Source organism: Trachemys scripta, chromosome 1, assembly GCF_013100865.1.
Source record: "Trachemys scripta elegans isolate TJP31775 chromosome 1, CAS_Tse_1.0, whole genome shotgun sequence".
Classification (NCBI taxonomy): Eukaryota; Metazoa; Chordata; order Testudines; family Emydidae; genus Trachemys; species Trachemys scripta.
Window position 1 is genome coordinate 104,836,019 of NC_048298.1, and position 19,534 is coordinate 104,855,552.

Consider the following 19,534-nt stretch of genomic DNA (forward strand, 5'->3'; position numbering starts at 1 on the left):
GAGATGTTAGAACAAATCAAGGTTTAGGAATTTAAGGGATACTTATGGTACTGGAGTTTATAAAGTTAGGCACAGTTTTGTAGATTTTGTTCTTAACTGCAAAGCAAAGCTGAAGTGCTTATTAGCCGCTAAAATTAGAAGTTATAACCTGTATCACTCCAAAGCTTGAAGATTAATAGCATCAGAAAAAAGAAGATAGAAACCAAACAGTTAAAAAAAACAAATTTCTTCTCTTTCAAAGGTGTAAGTTACACTGGCTATTACGGCTGTCACATAATTGCAGTTAACTTAAGCGATTAACTCAAAACAAATTAACCCAAACAAAAAAAAAGAACAGGAGTACTTGTGGCACCTTGCTCTAATACATTTGTTAGTCTCTAAGGTGCCACAAGTACTCCTGTTCTTTTTGTGGATACAGACTAACACGGCTGCTACTCTGAAACAAAAAAATTAATTATGATTAATTGCTGTTTTAATCATGCTGTTAAGCAGTGATAGAATACCAATTTACATTTATTATAAATATTTTTGGATGTTTTTCTACATTTTCAAATATATTGATTTAAATTACAACACAGAATACAAAGAGTACAGTGCTCACATAATATTATTTTTATTACAAATATTTGCACAGTAAAAAAGAAACAAAAGAAATAATATTTTTCAATTCACCTCATGCAAATACCATAATGCAATATCTTTTTCATTAAAGTGCAACTTACAAATGTAGATTTTTTTGTTTGTTACATAACTGCACTCAAAACCAAAACACTTTTGTAGCCCGCGTTGCAAGGTATTTACATGCCAGATATGCTAAACATTTGTATGCCCCTTCATGCTTTGTCCACCATTCCAGAGGACATGCTTCCATGCTGATGATGCTCATGAAAAAAATAATGCGTTAATTAAATATGTGACTGAACTCCTTGGGGGAGAATTGTATGTCTCCTGCTCTGTGGTTTTACCCACATTCTGCCATATATTTCTTGTTATGGCAGTTTCAAAAAATATATTGTTTGATTTAAGAACATGTTCATTGCAGATTTGACAAAATGCAAAGAAGGTATCAATATGAGATTTCTAAAGATGGCTACAGCACTCGAGCCAAGATTTAAGAATATGAAGTGCCTTCCAAAATCTGAGTGGGACGAGGTCTGGACCATGCTGTCAGAATTACTGAAAGAGCAACACTCTGATTTGGAAACTACAGAACCCAAACCACCAGAAAAAGATATCATCTGACTCAACTGATGAAAATGAATGTGCATCAGTCCACACTGCTTTGGATCATTATTAAGCAGAACCTGTCATCAACTTGGAAGCTTGTCCTCTGGAATGGTGGTCGAAGCATGAAGGGGCATATGAATGTTTAGCATATCTAGCATGTAAATACCTTGCAATGCTGGCTACAGGAGTGCCATGGGAACGCCTGTTCTCACTTTTAAGTGGCATAGTGAATAAGAAGCGGGCAGCGTTATTTCATATAAATGTAAACAAACTTGTTTGTCTTAGCGATTGGCTGAACAAGAAGTAGGACTGAATGGACTTGTAGATTCTTAAGTTTTACATTGTTTTGTTTTTGAGTGCAGTTATGGAAAAAAATAATGCTACATTTGTAAGTTGCACTTTCACAATAAAGAGGTTTCACTACAATACTTGTATGAGCTGAACAGAAAAATACTATTTCTTTTATCATTTTTACAGTGCAAATATTTGTAATAAAAAATAATATAAAGTGAGCCCTGTACACGTTGTATTCTGTGTTATAATTGAAATCAATATATTTGAAAATGTAGAAAACATCCAAAATATTTACATAAATGGTATTCTATTGTTGTTTAACAGTGCGATTAAATCTGTGATTAATTTTTTAATCACACGATTAATCATGATTAATTCTTTTAATTATCTGACAGCCCTAGCTATAATTATTTACTCCTGGGGGAATTTTGCACCACTTCATGCGTGCAGAAAACATGTCACCCGGCAGAAAGTGATGGGGAAGCAAAAGGAAGCCATGCTGCAGGGATGGATGCCCATGGGCATAGTTTGAGGGGGTATCCCCCCCACACACCAGAGGCGAGGTGTGGAGACGCACGCGGGGTCACATGCCACTGCCTCCTGCATTTCTGTGGGCACAGAGCTGCCCAGCTGGAGGAGGGTGCCAGTTTTCTGTACAACAATGAGTGCCCATAGTGGGTGAGGGCAAGGGTGGCGGGGAAAATGGGGACAGGGTGGTGAGAGGAAGAGGCAGTGGGGAAGGAAGGGGGTGGGATAGGGCGGGGAAGTGGATGTGGGAGTGAGGGGAGGGGGATAGAGGAAGGGGGCAGTGGGGAAGGGGGATGGGATGGGGAAGAGAAGGGGATGGGGAATGGGGGGGGAGTGGGAACTCGTCATGCGGCATCCCCTCGACAGCAGTTGCAGCTGGGGCTCCCCCATTAAGCAGGCCCATCAACCCCCCACCCTGATGAGTCCCAGCCATCCTGCACTTGGACCACCCCGAAGAGCCCCACATGCCAAGCCCCATCCTCCTAAATCCAGACCCCCCCGATGAGCCCTATCCCCCACCCCAGGCTCCCCATGCTGAGCCCAAACCACCTTCATCTGGACCTCCCTGCAGAGTCCCATTGTCCCTGTACCCGGAACCGCCCAACAAGCCCCTGTGCATCCAGATCCCACACTGAGTCGCCTGCACCCAGATTTTCCCACACAGAACCCTCTTACCCCACACACTTGGATCCTGCTGGGCTGAAGCTGCCTGCTCACACCTGGTGTACCTGGCGCAGAGGGAGGGGCAAGGCCTGGGGTGTTTCTGGGGCAGTCCCAGCCCTTGTGCTGTGTCAGGATTGGGTGCAGTCTCACCGCTGAATTCCTGTCCTTAAGGGTGCTGCAGGGTGATCTCCCACATCCATGCAGCCAACAGCCTGAGCTCCCCACTGCTATGCTGGAGCCTTCACATTTACTTATTGACAAATAAAATTTGCAGAATTTTAAAATATGCAGAATTGTGCAGAATTTTTACTTTTTTATTTTTTGGTGCTGAATTCCCTCAGGAGTGATAATTGTCCCATAAGGATTACTCTACTGGTTGAGGATTGGCCAAAGGGATGAACTATGGCCCCACCCCTTATAGACACCCTCGTAACCTTTCCCCACCATCAGGTGACCCTGGTTTAGAAGGGAAGGGACTAGGTAGTGCAGAGATGGATTTACGTGCTGTGAGGGGTTCCCATATATCAAGGGAATCCACTGGCTGCCACTTTCTAGCAGCCTGAGCAGTGCAAAGAGGCTGGAACAGAAACCAAGGATCTGGCCCCATGTGTTAGATACACACATATAACATTTTCATTATAATTAAACGCACGCACATACTTACTAACAAAGAGGTAAGTGAAATATAATTCAAATAAAAACAGAATAAAAATTGTATAAAATACTTCTGCGGAAAATTATTCAATTAAATATTCGGTAGTTATGCAGTACTGGTACAGGAAACAATTCTTTAAAAAAACGAAACCAACAACATACAACTGGAAATGAAAAAATAAAAGCCATGTGAATTTTTCATCACGTGTGAGCTGATCTAGCAAGGTACTAGGCACCTGCTGACAGATGCTTAGTGCCGTCCATCTCCCCTGATGCTAATGAGATTTGAACATGCTGAGCCCCTTCGAGACACTCACTACCTTAGAGGATTCAACCTCTTTGTGATTTAAAACCCTTCAAACAGTTTTTTATTTAAACAAAAACCCTTCCCAGGTCACTACGTTATTCTTTATGCAAAGACTGTATAGTAATTCATAAATTAATTTGTCATTAATGGTAATGAAATCTAAAACCTATAGCGCCAAATCAACAGCTTGTGTAAATGAGGATAGCTCCAATGGAACTACACTGATTTACATAAGCTGGGGATCTGGCCTCAGCTGGTCTCTGAATTTCAGAGAGAAATGTCACTTCTACAGGGTTTCTTTTGCGTTTGTTTTTCAAACCGATTAGATCGAGTTCTAGAGCACAAACATAATTATCCATTAAATGGTACTTTTCTATCAGAAAAAACTGGGTGATTTCTCCTCTTGACAAATCTGAAACACTTCAACATGTATCCTGTACAGTATTTTTACATATTTAAAGTCTACTGTTGGTAAATATAAATATAACAATGCACAAATGTAAAACCTGCAATAGTTTGATTCAGTAGCCTGCAAAAGAAAGGCAGAGATCTGTATGTCCCAAAAAATATTGTGGGTGACCTCTTAATAGCAGTAAGATTGAACATCAAAGAGAGTAATACAGAAAAGTTTAGTACCAACTACTGTACGGTGGGTCAAACGTTTTATGGAGAATAAACTGCAGGCATTCATTTTTCTACAGCATGCTCAAAAGCCTCCTATGAAACCATTATCTAAAGCTTTTCTCTCCAACTCCAAGAATCTCAATGGAGCGAAATGTATCATTTTAAGCTCAGATTGCTACAAATAACAAAGAACTTTTATGTCAAAATAATGGATGTGACAAAGAAAGAGAGCTGAGGACCAACCTTGGACCTTTTCCCCTTCCCTTCACTGACAAAGTCAAGAAAGGACAACAGAAACATGGCCTCTATCAAATTTGGGGTAGTGAAATATTAAAGACCGTCTCATCACATCTACAGGGTCTGTGCATGAAAATTAGAGAGGAAGGAGTTCAGATACAACTGAAAATAAAAGGTCATTGGTGATACAATGTTACATGCTGTGAAGTTGTCAAATTCAGCATCAAATTCATTACCGAGACTCCTTTAGAAGGAATAAATGATGTTATAGGGCCTTTTGCTTCCTTTTTGCTTTCATTTTCTCATGTAAATAGGAAAACAACCACACACCACAAAGAGGGCTGCAGTTGCACAGTGCACATCCTGGTTGGCTCAGCCTAGTGGAGAAGTAATCTTTATCAGCATAAAAAAGCTTATTGATAAAGTAAGAGGGGGATAGGGAATAAATCTCAATCCTAGATGCGATCCGTAAACTGAGATCCCAGTGTAGTGTGCAGCAAGATCACAGTACAGCTAAACACATATTACCCTAAGGAAGTCAAACAAGACGTTTTGTAAGTGAACTGATAGGTGTTCTTCAGCAATTGTGATTAGAAACCATTAGCACAATAAAGGAGCCCAGATAGATCATACTACAATAATCTGAAATCAGAAGGGTCTATATGTGCTGATTTAGTTGCACATTGGAGTCAACTGGGATCAAGAAGGAATCAAGAATTCTTTCCTGAGAATTCTTTAACTCAGCCATTCTTTACTGGAGCCCCTTACTGCAGATACCAACCCAACTTCTCCTCTGCCAAAAGGCTAGAAGCGCCAGCACTTTCCTAAAAGTAGGGAGCAGTGTCCAGGAATGTGGCATGGCTAAAGATAGCCAGGGGATGTGCCAAGCAGGAGATCTAAAAGAAGGGCAGCATCAAGGAACAAATGAACAACACAGATGGGAATGTAAAAACGGGTGCATGGGGAGCTGATCACAGATAGGAAGGCATAACTGATATCTTTCCACACCAAGTTCACTGTTTAGTTCTTAGTCTTCCTCAACAAATACATCTCTAATTCTAACACACTGGAGATTAAAGAATGACTAGAGAAGTCTAAATGTCATAGGGTGAAATTGTCGTATGAAGGAAATGCTGATTTTAAATATCCATAACTTAAAAAAATTACTGAACCAATAGTATTTTTCTTTCCTCACCGAGGACATTAAAACAATTCAAGTTTGAAGTTCCTACCTTTAGCCATTTTTTTCCCACTCTTGCATAACTTGAAGATACCTGGACCAATTTTTCTCAAACTTCAGTGAAAAATCCATCTCAGAACTCAGACCGAGTATGGACAATTTCAGCCCAAGGGCTATATGTTTGAGGAAGTGTGGGGGGGGTTATGGAGGGGTTAGAGTGGGAGGCACACTTTGGTGTTCACTACCTGTAAGCACTATAATAAGTAGAAGGATGTTCATTTATAAGATTAAATATAGGGGGGTTAAATTGTAGATGAAGAGAACAAACCATGTCAATAGGACACTTGTTAAAAAAAAATAGTGAACTTGATGGGCACCAAAGTGACCACCAGACAGTCCTACTGGACCAGAAGGCTCATTTCTTTGAAGTGGAGATTCAAAGAAGAAATGTATAAAACACTAAGGGAGTCGAAGTGGGAGCAATGGGTTATGGAGTCTTCTTGGGACTGTGTCATAGGAGTTGGGTAAGAAGAGCACAGGAAAAGTTTGCTGAAGAAAGGTTGCCAACTTCTTTGGGATGGCTGTGGATGTTTTAATTCTGTGTCATCACTCTTGAATTCTATTGCTAATTCTACTTGTGATTTCTCATTTAAATGAAAATGGCTGCTAGAATCTTTGTATTTCATCCTGTTGTGTAGTTTGGGTTTGGATGCCATTGTTATCTGACAATCCACACGATGAAGAGGTATTGCTATTTGTTGAGCACCAAATGTTGTGCCTGATTCAGTACAATGCATGGAGAAATACCCAGTTCCTGACACAAAGAGCTTACAAAATTCCTGTAAAAATGGACAATGGATTAAGTAATGTTTATACTTTTTGCTTTGGGGAACAAGAAAATACAACTAAGCCTGCTTCAATAATAACAATGTTAGTCAATTTCCCACTGTCATTCACAATACCTATTCTAAAATAGGCCCAGGGTAATCTTTAAACCTGAAGCTGATATAAAACTTTGATCAACATACTCAATTATAAAGTAAAATGAGGAAATGTAAAGTAAAATGAGGAAGGCAAAAACTATCTGCCTTCATCAGGATTACGTGCTCAGTAGAACATTCATTTGAACAAACCACTATAATAGGTTTATTCGAGATGTAGGCCGTATGAAAGCATAAGAGGCCAATAAACCACACCCATGAAACCATTTTAGGGGTATTTTACCTTGAGAAGGAAAAGGAATACATGAATATATAACACTGTCTTAAGAACCTAATAGTCTTTGAGGATATGCTGGTGCACCTACAGTGCACTGTTTGACTAAAAGCATTTATTATCGATGGAACACTTCTGCTTTTCAAGTACCAACAAGTTATTTGGCCTCTACTATGCAGAAGGTCAGATGAGATTATTGTAATGGCCCCTTGTGGCCTTAAAATCTATGAATCTTGTAAATTCTACATTAACAAAAGAAACTCCTTTACAAAAATCTACTTTTGCAATGTTTGAGTGCACCCATACCTCCCATTGATTTCAAATTGGGAGTTCTGGGTATGCAAATAATGCAAGATCAGTTTCTTTAGGGGTGTGTAAGTGGCTCCCAGAAATAGTGATCATGACCCCATTCTAAGAGGAGGAAGAAACAACAGATACCATCAGTGTTTGTTTAACAGATTCCTGTCTAGAGGGTAGTTATAGACACACATGATCTCGTCTTACTACCCTTTCCTCCAAATTATGAGAAATATTGACATAACTGCTTCAATATGCTCCTATTGAAATAATCACTTCTATCAGGTAAGGACTGATTGTTTATTCTAAGTAACCCCATAAGGTGCTCCTAGAGCAATGCAGTGGGAATATTTGAAAGGAATTCCTGATGATAGACAGATATGATTTGCTGTGCAAGGCTGTCATTTTTTAGCTGCTCCCTTCATCAGTCAGCCATTCAATTTTTTGACAGTAGAATCTTATGGGTGTCTGCTTTGTTCAGGCTTCCTACAGTTCTGCATCTGGTATATGAGCCAGTGTCATTTGAATCACACTACTTTAAGCCGGCTGTGGTATTGCTTTTACTAAGGGAGATATAGTGTATTCTGATATATTATGCTGTTTTCTTATAGCAGGTATTTTATTTATTTCAGAGGATGCCACCAGTCTGGTCTTTACCTCTTACATTTTCTGTTTGGGCTTCTTCTGCTTGGCAAGCTTCAAAGCAAACAGTTAAACATATCTATTGACAATCAAAAGTGTGCATGTTAATAGGCTAAAAGCACTGCTCAGTCACAGACCATCCTTACTGCTTTCTGATTTCTGAGGAAAAAATAGCAATTATTAGTTTGCCCACCACGAAGAGTACAATGACATGACCTTAGGAACCAGGAAAGCTTCCTGGCAAGATGGACCCCATGAATCAATTTACATAAAATAAATCTTTTGGGAGCTTAATAACGGCTCTCTGAGCTCTGGTCAAGTGAAAAAATTCTCTCTAAGTTTTACCTTTAAAAAACTCCATTAAGTAGCCAAGCACAAGCAGGACACAGATACTACTGTTGGTCTTTGCCTATTTCCAGCCACTATATGCTATAGTGAGTGTTTTTGAACTCCTAATTCCTCTCTCACTTTCAGTTTGTATTTTCATCACTGGCTAACAAAAGAGGCACTGGACCAAATTCAGCCCTGGTGTAACTGGGTGCAACTCCTGTGGATGCCAATGTGAGTTGTGTCCACTTACACAATGGATTAACTTGTCCCACACCATCTAGAACCAGTTTTTGTACATGTGGGAGCTGACATTCTGCCAGCAGCTGCAACAGATTACATAGGAGAGGACATTTTGATTTTAAAGTTGACAGAAGGTGCCCAAATTACATTGTGTGTGCAGTTTTGGGGTCCCCTATTCTACTAATCACTTTGCACCACATGCACCCAAGGAAAAAATGTTTACCTGGTATGGCCACGGTTAACCTTTTTTCCTTGCTGAGACGGTACTCATGGATGAGTTCACTCATGGAAGGGGGGCCCCTCAGAAGAAATGATTCTGTGGAGGTGGGATCAAGGGGGGCTCTTAATATATTCTGTAGGTAGGTCCCTGAAGTCCTGGGATGGCTCTGATCACAAGGGGAAGGTGAGAATAGTCTTGCAGGAGATCCAAGAAAAATACATATGGAAACAAAAGAGTTTTACTTTAATTATCTTTAAATGCCTCATGAATGACAACAGCATGCTAATTTGTTTAACAGGTAAAACCAGCTAGTGTTGCCACCTCCTATTGTTTCCACAACATGGCATGTTGCCTGTGTCGGAAATGCTTTTTCATAGTTGAGGAGGAGATGAGGTTTATTTATTTATTCTCCACCCTCCTTCCCACCCCCTGATCATTATATTCAGCATTTAGTGGGCTCCCTGAACATTTTCTTATCCTTTGCATTGTGACCAGAAAATACCGGGAAAGGGAATGAACATCCAGGACACTTCTCTAATGGAAGAACCATTGACATCTCCACAACTACACAGCTTTGGCATGACAGTCAGAAGACAACATGAGAATTCACGGCTTGAACAACGAGAACATCTGCTTTAGGTTATAAACAGTAGTCATTCCCTTTGAATATGCAGAAAAGTTCATCCGAGTGAACACATCCATATCCTTCTCCCATTCATGAGGAGACAGAGGCAAGCACTATAGCATATCAGAAAGATTCTGTTGGTTTGTTTTGAAAAAAAAGCATTGACATGCTCACAGAGCATAGCTTTTTTTTAATTTCTGGAGGTTATTTTGCTGTGTGCAAAACCTTAACTCATTTTAAAAGGACATACAAGGTGGACTGAAACACTGACAGAATATAGTCTAAAACTATAGTAAAAAGGAGGAGATAACATTATGGGTAGATGGAATCAGAAACACACTTAGCCAGGCTTTGAGTTTCGATCAGCCACTATTTTTATCCACCCCTCTCCCTTCTCCCCAACCAAAATAAATAATAATAATAATAATAATAATCTGTTTACAATTCAGTGAATGACTTTAACTAAAGTCTGGCCACTGCACTGTACTATAAAGATCACCGCATGCATACCTTTTCCTCTGAGTGCCACTGCTGACCAGTAAGTTTGGTTGCTGTGGGCCCTGACTATGCAGGAGGAAAGTGTCTATGGTTGGCACGGTGGCTGATGCTTCCTCACTTACTTTAGAGCGGCTGTCCTTGCTCTTTCCAAGCTTGCCTTTGCTGCGTCGGGACTGCTCATGATCGAACTCTAAATCCTCCAGTCGCTGGGTGAGGGCAAGTTTTTGCTGGATAGCCATCCGCAATAGAGAGTTTAAGGTCTTCTTCTCATCCTCTGCAGCTGCCAACTGCCTTTGCATCTCGTCCAACTGTGTGACGTACTCATCACACCTGGAGAAACAAATGGAATAGAAGCCTAGTGAAGTATTCTAAGAACCAAACAGAGCAAAGCAGAGATGGGCCTGAACCAACACCCCAAATCTAAATCATAGACCAAGATTTGTATCAAGTTCACAGCTCAAACTCATCTCTAGGAAAGGCCTAATCTCAACCTTGCCCCGCCCCCCTCTCCTGCACTACTCTGAGAAAATTTGGATTCAGATCTGGATTTCAGACTCTCAAGTTCAACAGGAGAATTTGGATCCAGAGTACTGATGCGGCCCATGAAAACTTTTCAGATTTCAGATTCAGCTCATGAGTTTAGCTCTAGGTTTAGGACCACCCCGAATTTTGAGCACAATTGTTATGTGGGCAAATTAAACTGATAATTTACATAACATGAAGGGGGTCATAAATAAAAAATTCTACCTAAAGCAAAGTATTACACAAAACAATATGACAAGAGCAGGAATATCTTCATTCAGTACCCAATATTGCATAGATTGTGTGATGAGATGCTATCAATTATTAGCCAGTACTAATTGTTCAAAAGGTATATGCCATTTTTAGGGATCAGGAGGTTGTTCAGTGTTTAGGCCTATTCAGTCCTTGACCAGACTTCCAATAAGGGCCAGTGAGGCAAATTGTAGAGAGCAGGGTTTTGTGATGTGGACAGTTGCTCATTTTACACAAAAGCTGTCAGGTGGTAACTTTCAGACACTCTAGCTCACTCTTAGCAGAATTTGAAATGGTGAACTGTAAACAAAAGCTTTGTTTCCCATTACCATTCTCCTACTTCTCCCAACACTTCAGTGTGTTGGAGCTAAACAATAATTCACATCTGATCATACCCCTTATCTATCCCTCACTTATTTTACATCTACGTTTTAGTCTTACAACAACCTGACATACTCTCACTATTCTAATTGTATATTATTTACATCAGAATGGTTGAATGCTGAAACTCATTTTGTACAGAAATGTCAAAGAAATCAATCACTCAATAGTTTGAGTTTCTACACCACAGTTCTCCTTGTCTCACTCATTCTGGGACTTTGACCCATGTTGCAGCTCATATTTGGTCTTTGGCAGGTTTTGAGGTATGACTATATTGCCCAGGTGATATAGTTAATGTTTATAAAATGCTTTGAAAATGAAAAATGAGTCTGACTTGATATGGCTTTAAACAGGGATTTCTAAAGCTAACAGTGGGCCAAGACATTATGTCATGGCATTAGTCAGTTGCTGGAGTAAAACAGCTTTAATTCTATTAAATGAAGAGCCTCTTTTCCAGTCAGAACTCTTACTAGATGCAGTCCAATTGTCCTGGTAGTCAAACTGCTCTATGGATAACTAGAATGGGATAGTATCATTCATTCTCAGCAGCATCAAATTCTTCCTACATGCTTTTTTAAAAATACTAAAATACGCACCCACTATGTAAGAAATTTCATTACAAAAATTGTTTGAATTCACCACAAAATAAAAAAAAGATGTATTTAAATAACAAAATCCTACCATTTCTGTACTAAGGGCAAAATCCTATTTAAGTGTCACCCCACAGTAACTCTGCTGAAGTGTATGGAGTTACTATGGATTTACAACTGTGTAACAGAGACGAATTTAGCCCTAATAGCACTATCAACAGGAAATAAACATCCAATCCACCATTTTATTTTCTCTCTCAAAATGTCTGACTCACAATAAACCTCTGAATTCTCGCTAACTGAATGATGAAACCATTTAAGTCTATGACTTTTATCCTTCAGTTAGAAAGCAGGAACACAGTGTTTGGAAAATTCTTACTCAATCTATATAGACATAGTGCTCTTCTTTCAAGTGATTTTAGCAATTTTAATTGCAAACAAAATCACTGTAAGCCAGACATAGTTTCAGTAATATCTGCTTTCTACAGAGCTTTAACAAGCAGGACTGCATTTGATTGTTCAAGCTATGTGGAAAACACATACTGCCGCAATGTTGGCTGGCTTACAGTCATCTCTGACACCTCTCGCTGATAGAAGCAGTTTGATGTTTATGTGTGTTTTAATAAATCTGTTTGACAGGGCCACTAGAATGATGTCAGCATCCTGGAAATTAGATCAATTTGAAATACAAATGGCTGTAATACCCACGATATCTCAGATTTAAATTCTTACTCACTGGGATCCGACAGATCTTGTATCTCCCTTCTCCAGTTCTCCTCTTCAGTTTACCCAAGAAGAGATAAAGAAACTTTGACTTCTAACTACATCCCCAATGGGAAATTTACAAAAAAAATGTAACTACTAGATTCAACAACACAAACACTTGCAGGATAACACTAGCAACAGAACTGTTTGCTTTGCTTTCATATGCCAATGATGCAGTTTCCTTGTTGGGATAAAATTAGTTGGCCTTAGACCTCAGAGAGTACACGCTCTGCAACTGCACAACTGCCTTGTAAAACAGTGTAACTGCGCAGTTATTATTTAAACATAAGGCTTAATGAAGATGTATATTATTAAAACCATTTTAGACAAACACACTTCTCACTGCTGTATAGGAATTCATCATAATTTGGCTATACAAGTTTGGACATACTAGAAGTTTTTTTTACTGGTTGTGACCTCACATGCATGTCACCGATGACCTAATAAAAGCAGTTTTCTGACTGTTATCCTTAATTTTCTATACATCATAAACTTATTTTCATAACAGCAATAAGACATTCTTGACAATTCATTGCAGGGCAATTAAAGTCACTTGATCTACACCACTACCCAAAGTATGCTATAATCTCTCAGAAATGTACGGCCCATTATTTCTATGGTTTGTTGACAACCAGTGTTCTAAAAGGTTAAGCACATCCACAAAACAGTCAAGTCAAAGGCTATGATTGGCTTTTGAGGCTGCTTAATCACCAAAGTGCTACACGTCTCCTTGAAGTCCACAGTGGTAGAAACTATTCCCTTTTACAGGAGGCAACTACCTGTTGTAGCCATGGTACTTTCCCTCTGTTAAATATTCCATACAACATGCAATCATGGGATAAAAAGATAGACATTTCTGATTAAAGAAATAATAATAATATGCATATCTATAGGGCCTTTCACCCAAAGTCTCCAAACACTTTACACACATTAATTAAGCCTCGCAAGATATTGTGGTGGAAAAAAGTTAAGCGCTAAAATGACATGGGTGGTGGGTAAGCGGGGCTCCAAGAGGCATTGTGGCTCAGAATGGGAGTTTTAAATACACTTCAGTGATTTAGAAGCACAAATTCTACTGACTTTCAGTGGGACTTGTGCTCCATCCTCGGAGTCACAATTTTCTTCTGGAATGGAAGTAAGCTGATACTGGCCCATACCACCAGTCAGTTACCATCACCAACACCCACTCCCAACACAGGCTCAGCTGTGATGGCCAGCAAGAAGGTGGGCTGGGAGCCAAGACCCCTTCTCCCTTCCTTCAGCACTAGACCGCTTTTTCTGACCCACTCCCACCATATCGTCTGCTGTGGCATGTGGAAATTAAGATTGTTTTTTAAAAGGCTTCAGTCTATTACTATGCTCTCTCCATGTGTGTTCCTCTGTCTGTCACACTGTTTCACAGGAATGATGCTCAGACCCTCTGCCACTCACTCAGAAGGAGTAGAGAGGGCAGGCATCTCGTACCAGGTCTAGGGATACAGGAAGGAGCAGCAGATTGAGTGGGTGGGTTAGGGATCAGATCTGGGGCTCAGGTGGGCAGCAGCAGTTGGCAGTGGATTAGATCAGCTGCTGCTTGTCCAGGCAATAAATAGGAATTCAAATTCTACTCTGCCAGCAGTGTTCCATCTATGTCCATGGCCCCAGCAGATCACTTCCCCTGTTGAATAAACTTCAGCATGAATACCCTATTAATATTCACAAACAAAAAATGCCATTATAAAAGAATTATGGCTGAAATAATCTTTTAATGGAGTCCAGCTAGTGCCCCAAAACATAATTACATTTAAAAAACTTCTTCACCTTTAAAAAACCCAAACATTAGAATGTTTGGAGATGACCAGTTAAGAGATCGAGCCTGTTCCCCACCACCACATAATATTTCCCCACTCAGCTAACGTGACCCATCCGGCCTTAACTGACTCTCTACTTTTTGCGAAAATCCATGCAAAGGTCAAAATAACAACTGTCTTAGGGAAAAGGATCCTCCTTTGAACAGGAAATGGATTTTTATCAAATCTTCCCCTGTGGGTGGGTGGGTGGGTGCAGATCTAGAGTTGTGGGGAGCATGTGCTCCTGGCAGGAGAGGGGGAGCAGATGGGGGATCTGCCCCTTTAGCATCCATGTGAGGAACAGGACTGCTGTTTCCCCCTTGAAGACATGAATTTAAAATGCTGCATCACCACAAAGATGGTATATCTGATTTTGTACAGCAGAGTACCAGAACAAATAAACAAAAGTTTCCCTACAAAACAGAAAAGTGTACTTCATAAAGGAAAAAATACTCTCCTGGCAAATACTATAAGACAGAAGAAATCATTTTAATATCTATATTTATAATATAACTCTTATTTCAAGAAATGCCTTTCCTGCAGTATGGACTCAGAAACAAAGATCATGTGATGCGGGGTTGCCATAGGGACCACTCTACTTTTCTTGAACAGCAGATTACACAACTGAATTTTCATGCTCAAGGTTATGCTACAACAGAGTCACGATTAGAAAAATCTCACATTCTCCCATTTTTTCAGACAAATTTTTTTTTTCTTGAATGGATGCCTACAGTACATTGTTTGGAGTAGCAATTTTTATTTAGACATACAGTGCTTCGAAACAGGGGACAATGACTTGCTGTATCATTTGAGCATTTGGAAAGAGCGACTTAAATATAAAATTCCTTAGATTTTTGGGGGAGGGAGAAGAGAGGGGACATTTTCAGCAGAGCAGAACAAAAAAAAATGCACTGATACATATGATCTGCAGTGAAATTTTAAAAACACACTGACTTTTAATGACTGTCTGTGCCCACAAAATACTACACAACCCCTTTTGAATACTTCAGTGCCACTACCTTTAACCAACACTGTCTTCTATAATTCATGCAGTGAAATTTTTAAACACTGATGCACATCACTATGTGATGTTACTCATAGTTCTGATTAACTCTAACAGACATGTGGAGCCTAATTCCAAATAGATCAGTCTGCAATAGTGTCATCCATATTTTATTGTTTTTACTCTATACAATTAGGCTCAGATAGGAAAACTCTATATGCCAATAAAAGGCATTTGATCTTGATAAGTTTCAGAGTAACAGCCGTGTTAGTCTGTATCCGCAAAAAGAAGAACAGGAGTACTTGTGGCACCTTAGAGACTAACAAATTTTGATCTTGATAAGTGATCCCTTGATTACAGTGGCCCCAACAATGTCCTTCCATGGTGTGACACATGGCCAGAAAGGGCCATGACTCAGATATAAATGACTCAGATTCAACCCTTAAAGACATATGGGGAGATAATGTTTGTGTTTTTGTGTATTTACATATATATTTTTCAGAATGTTAGTCGTGTTAGTCTGTATCAACAAAAACACCAGGAGTCCTTGTGGCACCTTAGAGACTAACACATTTATTTGGGCATAAGCTTTCGTAGAACCCACTTCTAGCCCATGAAAGCTTATGCCCAAATAAATGTGTTAGTCTCTAAGGTGCCACAAGGACTCCTCATTGTTTTTACATATATATGTGTAGGGGTGGACAATGTAATCAACAGTTCCTGTCTATGCTGTATTCTGATAATTCAGAGATCAAAAGAACATCCTGGCATTTAAATTAATTGTTAACATGGGATCTCTCTGTATACATCTCTCTTTGAAATGTATAGCAAACCAATGGTGGAGGAACAAGCAAATTGCCTTATGTTAATTCGTATAGCTAACTATGCGTGTATTTGGGTAAGATCTGGAATATTCAATAACCTGAGAGGTAATGTGTCCGATCCTTTGGGATTGGTAGAATCTTTTTTTTATATGATGAAATATGATTCAGAAATCATCATCATATTTGACTTGGGTACCTGGATGGAGGCCTGAGGCTGGGTACTTTAAGGGAACTGTGTTATTGACTTCTGAATAACCAGCGAGGTAATGAAGAAGCTGTTTTATGCTGGCTTGGTAAATCTAAGTATTGAATTATCCACCAGCTTTGGGGTTTGTCTGTCCCATTCTTTGCAGTTCACCCTAATTGAGTGACCTCATCTGGCCCCCACTGGGACCCTAGTCACAGTGGTATAGTCATGCTAGGCTACACATTACCACAGGTTAATTGGGTTTTTGGATCAGAACCACACGCTTGTCAAAATTAATTTTGATATTGGAGAGTTTAAGGGTTAAAAATCAGTTACAGTGAGTGACCCACGATCCTATAAAGATCTTGACAGAAAAAGCCTTAAAGAATCGTGCTCACAGAGGTGGTTGTCTTTTAAGAAAATGGCCCGGAGCAAAAACTGAAAAATCTGCTAATGACAAGGGATCCGGAAGCAGACCCAGTGAAAATGCTTGCAGTGAGAAACCAGCAGCAGTTTGAACAAAGACTGGCAAAAATTCAAATGCAAAAGAAGCAAGCTTTGGCCCAGTTGGAAAAAGAAGCTGCTCAAAGAAAGAAAGAAAGAAGCCCATGCAAGTCACATGGAACGGCTGGCTGCTGAGGAGAGGGTTGTCAGACTTAAGCTCCAAATCAAAAAAGCAATGGAAGAACAGCAAAAACTGTATCATTCTGAAAGTCCAGTTTATAACAATGTTGGTATGTTATCTGACTTTAGGCAGTTGTCTGTGTTTAACCAAATTTGCTATGACCAGGAAGAGGGTGTTTCTAACCTCGGGAAGGTGGAAAACAGATGTTTGTCTGTGTAAAAAGCAGTTTGTCTGTGAATAAAGTTTCTAAATGTCTGTCTAATATCCCAGAAGTGAATCTGGCATTAGATAAGGCTCAGGGAAATGTTTCTCTAGAGCAAATTAAAGTTGGTGATCAGGTTAAAGCCCTAATTGAGGAAGGAAAGGGTACAGTCTTGGTGAGTGATGGACTGTTGGCTAGTAAAGCTTGTGAAAGTGTGCCTACCAATGTGAAAATGATTTGCTTAAAGTAGCTCAGTATAATGTGGAGAATAGCAGTTTATGTGTTGGGGGTGGCAACTTGCCTGTTAAGGAAGCTGCCCCACTTTCCAGGTATGTCTGAAATCAGCCATGGATACTGGGACAAAGAAAAAGATATCTCCAGTTGTTTGTCTGTTTTGAATAGCAGCATGCCTGCCGAGAAACGGTGTCTCTCTAGTTCTCTGTCTGTAAAACAGACAGAAGAAGCCTGTCAGCCTCTGATGGTTGAAAATTTATCAGTTGACCCAAAGTTGATTCTGGATACAACTAAAGCCCAGGAAGGAAGTGGTCCTAAATTTGTATCTGCTAGGGATAATGACATTGTAACTAGGTTGCATCCAGTTAATGTCACAAATAGCTCCCAGAGACCAAATGATTCTGGTGCTTCTATATTGCCTGTTCCTAGTGTGTTGCTGGGTAAAGATATGGCAACCATGTCTGATCAGGTTGATATCATAGCCAGGGCACAAGGAAAGCATGAAGGTGATTTGACTGTTACCCGCTGACAGTGTGGAAACTTGTAACAAGGAAGAGAATGCTTCTAATCTTTTGACTATGAAGTCTAGCAGTTTACCTGAAAGGGGGTTGTGTAAAAGTCCTCCTGATGGGCCAGAGATGATTCTGGATGTAAGTGAAACTCAGAAGGAGTTTGACAGGTTTCAGAGTAGAAGCCGTGTTAGTTTGTATCCGCAAAAAGAACAGGAGTACTTGTGGCACCTTAGAGACTAACAAATTTATTAGAGCATAAGCTTTCGTGGGCTACAGCCCACTTCTTCGGATGCATATAGAATGGAACATATATTGAGGAGATATATATACACACATACAGAGAGCATGAACAGGTGGGAGTTGTCTTACCAACTCTGAGAGGCCAATTAAGTAAGAGAAAAAAAACTTTTGAAGTGATAATCAAGCTAGCCCAGTACAGACAGGTTGATAAGAAGTGTGAGAATACTTACATGGGGAGATAGATTCAATGTTTGTAATGGCTCAGCCATTCCCAGTCCTTATTCAATTATTCAGTGATGTGTGGTTGCTGGTGAGTATTTGCTTTAGGTTGGGGGGTTGTCTGTAAGCGAGGACAGGTTGAACATCACTGAACAAAACCACTAACCCAGGAACCTATCCTTGTAATAAACCCCGGTGCCAACTTTGTCCACATATCTATTCAAGTGACATCATCATAGGACCTAATCACATCAGCCATACCATCAGGGGCTCGTTCACCTGCACATCTACCAATGTGATATATGCCATCATGTGCCAGCAATGCCCCTCTGCCATGTACATTGGCCAAACCGGACAGTCTCTACGCAAAAGAATTAATGGACACAAATCTGACATCAGGAATCATAATACTCAAAACCCAGTGGGAGAACACTTTAACCTGTCTGGTCATTCAGTGACAGACCTGCGGGTGGCTATCTTACAACAGAAAAACTTCAAAAACAGACTCCAAGGAGAGACTGCTGAGCTAGAATTGATATGCAAACTAGACACAATCAACAAAGGATTGAATAAGGACTGGGAATGGCTGAGCCATTACAAACATTGATTCTATCTCCCCTTGTAAGTATTCTCACACTTCTTATCAACCTGTCTGTACTGGGCTAGCTTGATTATCACTTCAAAAGTTTTTTTTCTCTTAATTAATTGGCCTCTCAGAGTTGGTAAGACAACTCCCACCTGTTTATGCTCTCTGTATGTGTGTATATATATCTCCTCAATATATGTTCCATTCTATATGCATCCGAAGAAGTGGGCTGTAGTCCACGAAAGCTTATGCTCTAATAAATTTGTTAGTCTCTAAGGTGCCACAAGTACTCCTGTTCTTTTTTCAGAAGGAGTTTGGTGTTTTGTCTGTTGTGCCAAAGTCGGTTCTGGACATAAATAAAGCTCAAAAAGAATCTGTTGCAGTACATGATATTGCAGAAGAAAAGGAATTTCTTGGTAAAGTCTTTCAAGTCTGTGAAAAGGGATTGTTTCCCATGACTCTTAATGGGCCATTGTTGATAGTAAACAGTCTCTCTTCTGAGGAAAGTGTGTTGGTGCCCAATGGTCAAAGTCTTTCAAATGTGTATGGATCCACTGGCCTTGCTTTTGAAAAAATCCAGTGTGGATAGCTTTGAGAAGATTTCAGGTAAATTAAAAATTGTTAGGGAGTTTAAACAGCCCTACAAGCTTAACCAGCTTGTTGGGGAGACAATGTTGTTGGAACAGGAATGTCTTCATGTTAATTCTTTGAGTAAACAGTCTATATCTCAGGTTCAGAGGAAAAACTGGATAGTTGAATCTGCAGAGCAGGAGAACAGCTGT

At 39.9% G+C, this 19,534-nt stretch overlaps 1 protein-coding gene across 7 annotated transcripts in view; it reads right to left on the bottom strand.

Annotated features, from left to right (window-relative positions):
* The window catches only part of BICD1 (BICD cargo adaptor 1), a 295,717-nt gene that overhangs the window by 30,896 nt on the left and 245,287 nt on the right, over positions 1 to 19,534 (bottom strand). For 3 of the 7 annotated variants that reach the window (XM_034780066.1, XM_034780072.1, XM_034780083.1), the window contains exons 7-8: positions 9,794 to 10,111; positions 8,662 to 8,852 (exon numbers count right to left, since the gene is read on the bottom strand). In XM_034780066.1, coding sequence (XP_034635957.1) covers positions 8,662 to 8,852; positions 9,794 to 10,111 — 509 coding nt within the window. Of the gene's footprint in view, positions 1 to 8,661; positions 8,853 to 9,793; positions 10,112 to 19,534 lie in introns of those variants that run through there. The other 4 variants (XM_034780090.1, XM_034780106.1, XM_034780097.1 and 1 more) reach the window with 3 other exon arrangements.